Source organism: Parasteatoda tepidariorum, chromosome 1 (assembly GCF_043381705.1).
Source record: "Parasteatoda tepidariorum isolate YZ-2023 chromosome 1, CAS_Ptep_4.0, whole genome shotgun sequence".
NCBI lineage: Eukaryota > Metazoa > Arthropoda > Arachnida > Araneae > Theridiidae > Parasteatoda > Parasteatoda tepidariorum.
The window spans coordinates 46,029,996-46,033,778 of NC_092204.1; the positions used below are offsets into that span (position 1 = coordinate 46,029,996).

Sequence of the window (3,783 nt, forward strand, 5' to 3'; positions counted from 1 at the left end):
TCGAAGCAGCTGATGTTATTTTGCAAGTTCTGGATGCCAGAGATCCTTTGGGTAGTAGGTGTCCACAGATTGAAGAAATGGTCATCAGCAGAGGAAAGAAGCTAGTGTTGGTATTAAATAAAATCGATCTGGTTCCTCGAGCAAGTCTTGAAGCTTGGCTAAAATATCTACGCCAAGAACTGCCAACTGTTGCTTTCAAAGCTTCAACACAATCACAGAATACAAACCTCTCTCAATCTAAGGTTGCCGCTATTCATATCAATGAAAGCTTAAAGCAATCAAGCAGATGTGTTGGTGCTTCTTTTCTAATGAAAGTGCTAGGAAATTATTGTAGAAGTCAGAATATTCAAACCCTAATAAAAGTGGGAGTTGTTGGCTTTCCTAATGTCGGTAAAAGCAGTGTCATCAACAGTTTGAAGAGGTCAAGATCATGTGGTGTGGGTGCTACAGCAGGTGTGACCAAGTCCGTTCAGGAAGTATCATTAGATAAACACATAAAAATTTTGGATTCTCCTGGTGTTGTTTTTGCAAAGGACGGCTCTGCTACGACATTAGCACTGCGGAATGTTGTTAAAGTTGAAACATTAAAAGATGTTATCACTCCAGCTGAGGCTATCATACAAAGAGCAGATCACACTCAACTTCGACTACACTACACCGTACCCGAATTCACGTCGACTCATGAATTGTTGTGTTTGTTAGCCAAAAGAATGGGCAAATTTAAAAAAGGTGGCATTCCCAATGTTGAGGAAGGTGCTAGACGTCTAATTAATGACTGGAATAGAGGGTATATTAAATATTATACACATCCTCCTGAGGTTTTCAAGCCATCTACATACATAAGCACAACTTATGTTGCAGAAATGAGCAAAGCATTTGATATTTCTTGTCTGGAAGAGCAAATGGAACTTGATAAAGCTCCAGGAGTATTTCCCAGCAGAGGTGTTGCAGTGCAATCTACTGAACCAACTGAAGGGCGATTAGAGGAGACAGGAGGCTCAAATGAAATGGAGACGGAAGATAACGAGTCAACCAATCGAGAAGTTACTGTAACTTTTGATGCCAAGAAAAAGAAAAGCAAAAATAATGAGACTGATATCGCTATGAATGACCTACAAAAAAATAAAATGGTAAAGAAGAGGTTTAAGCAAATGAAAAAGCGCCGCAAGAAGCTGGATAAGGAGGCAAATAGTGTCGCTGAAACTATTGAATCGTTAAGTTTTGATTAGGTTTAGAAATGACTGAAATATTAATCTGTTATTGTTTCAGTAGCTATTATAGCTATATTTTCAGTAGCTATTTGTATTTATAAAAATTTGGTTAGTTGAAAGGTCAACTGCAAAGTTTGTTTCCTTTATTTAAAAAAATGATTTGTTTCTCTTTTTAAAAAAATATGAATTCTAAAAGTTTTTGAAAGATCTGTCTAAGCTCTCTATAAGATTTTTTAAATTTTCATGAAAGAAGTTAAATGAGTTTCCCATCTTCTATTTTTAATCTCTGGCATAAATGAAACTTTTTAGTTAGAGAGCAGGGGTCTGTCCAGACATTTTGTGAAAGGTTCTGTTTTTCTAAAATTGTGAAAAAACTATTCATAATTTGGGAATATAAAATAAAGTCACATTCTTTCAACCAAGGTCCTGTTATTGCTAAAAACCTTTTCAAAAAGTTTTTAAATTGTAAATAGATTCAAGATTCTGCTCAACAATTGCTGCTACTAAATTAGAGGTGCATCATACAAATATTTGGTATTTTGCCTGTACTGCTCAACATAGAATATTCATTTAGGATGAATAATGGAAACAAAATCACTGACATTTTTAATAATTTCAATTGACATATTTTAAATAACACAACTTAGTAATGTATCAGTTTCAATGTTTTACGCATTAAGTAAACTTAAACAAATCTTAAATTTATAATATTTTATTTAAAAAATTACCAGAGATTAATTTTTATTTACATAATATTCTATTAATTAATTTTATGAATAAAAATAAATTTATTGATTATTTATGTAGAAAAAAATTATGATTTAATATTAATAACAATGCGCTCACGATGTTTATTAGTAGAAATATTTTCTTAGAATACTACATTTGGAATTTAGTTTGTCTGGAGCCCCTCCCCCCCCTCCCCAGAAAGGGTTTATACTATTAACAAAACAATAAGGAAGATAAACAAATTTGTCAAGGGCCCAATTAAAGATAAATTATTTTGTGAAGGGTCCGTTTTTATGGAAATATATTTTATGAAGGGGCCGTTTTACGAAAATATATTTTGTGAAGGGTTCGTTAATAGACTCAAATTTCTTCTAAACAGACCCCTGAAAAGTATTGTTCCATACTTAAAATTAATAGAATTTTCTAAATGAATGAGTAGCCTGAAATGGATGATAAAAGATTAATTATGTTAATGCATTTCTGAAGAAAAAAAATATTTTGAATATGAGAATATAATTTGTTATTATTAAAATTTTTAGTTATTTTAAAATGTGTCAATATATAATTTATCATCAACTCTTCTTTACCATCTACCCCTCCTGTTAATATTTGTGTTATTAACCCGTATGTTGTTGTGGTCCTTGATTGCAAAGCAAGCATAAGAGTATATACAGTAAAACTTTGCAGCAACAGTATTTTAGTGACCAAATAAATGTATTTTTATGGAGGGATATATTAATATATCGAGGGCCTACATATTTTAGGGACACAATAAGATTATTTTTTTTTAATGTTATATTTGTAATAACTAAAAATCTATTTATATATTATATAAAATTTAATTTGCAGAGTGTTAATTTTGGTTAACTTCTTAAAAGATAAGTCAGGCAATTCTAAGGTCTTGGGGTTGGTCTATGTAGGTCAAGGATGGGGTGTTGAAATCTGAATACAAAAGCCAGTCACTGTGGTGAAAAGAAATAAAATAAGTACATAATCAGCAGAGAGTGTTCTCTTGTCAGAAAGGGCCAGTAAAAAAAAGGCAAAATATGAAAAAATAAGATTTTTTACATTATTTGAAAATCAATAATAAATGGAGAAAATAAGGTTGAAATTTGAAAAAAAAAATCATTTTACAGGGATTAATTGTTTTAGAGAATATTGCAATATTGAGGGGAGGATAACATTAATTCATGTGCTAGCTCGTCGGGACCACAAAACATTATTGTAATCGAGGCAGTTATTGTATCGGATATCGTAGTAGCGAGAGTTCACTGTATTGAAAACTCTTAAAATGCTGAGGTTTTGCAGTCTGCTCATAAAGAACAATACTCTTTTGTATTCTTTTAATTGCATTTAAAAAAAAAACAATCTATAACGAATAGTTAGTTGGCTGCCAAGTAATATACACTTGTCTAACTGTAATCAAAATTCATTAGGTATATTTATATTTCTTGGTATGCATATTTTAATTATGTTACTTATAAAAAAATTAATATGTATCAAAAACACCAGTAGATGTAACACAAGTGAATTTGTGTTGCATTAGAAAATAATATAGAAAGTCCAAAGGAAATTAAAAATATTCTCTTAAATATCAGCATGTTATCTTAAATATGTTTCAAACTGTGGTTCGCTACCCATATACCTCTGGCAGCTTGGTACAATGAATGCTTGAGGCTCAAATTGTTCAGTTTTAAACAGTATTGTACATATACTTGGTGTGTCTCCCTACAAGAATTATAAATGTTTCCTATCTTAGACTTAACGCATTACTTTTAAAATTATAGTACGAGACAAGAACACCATGAAGAAACATTCAGTAGGATTGTCTAGATGTCAAAAT

The 3,783-nt window shown here is 31.3% G+C and overlaps 1 protein-coding gene across 1 annotated transcript; it reads left to right on the forward strand.

The window, feature by feature from the left end:
- Nucleotides 1-11: 11 nt before the first annotated feature.
- Nucleotides 12-3,537, forward strand: LOC107436752 (guanine nucleotide-binding protein-like 3 homolog; the record flags this gene model as incomplete). Its single annotated transcript, XM_071179710.1, is given in 1 exon segment — nucleotides 12-3,537. A coding segment is annotated over 1 exon segment (1,218 nt), but the record flags the coding sequence as incomplete, so codon positions are not given.
- Between the last annotated feature and the right edge of the window lie 246 nt (nucleotides 3,538-3,783).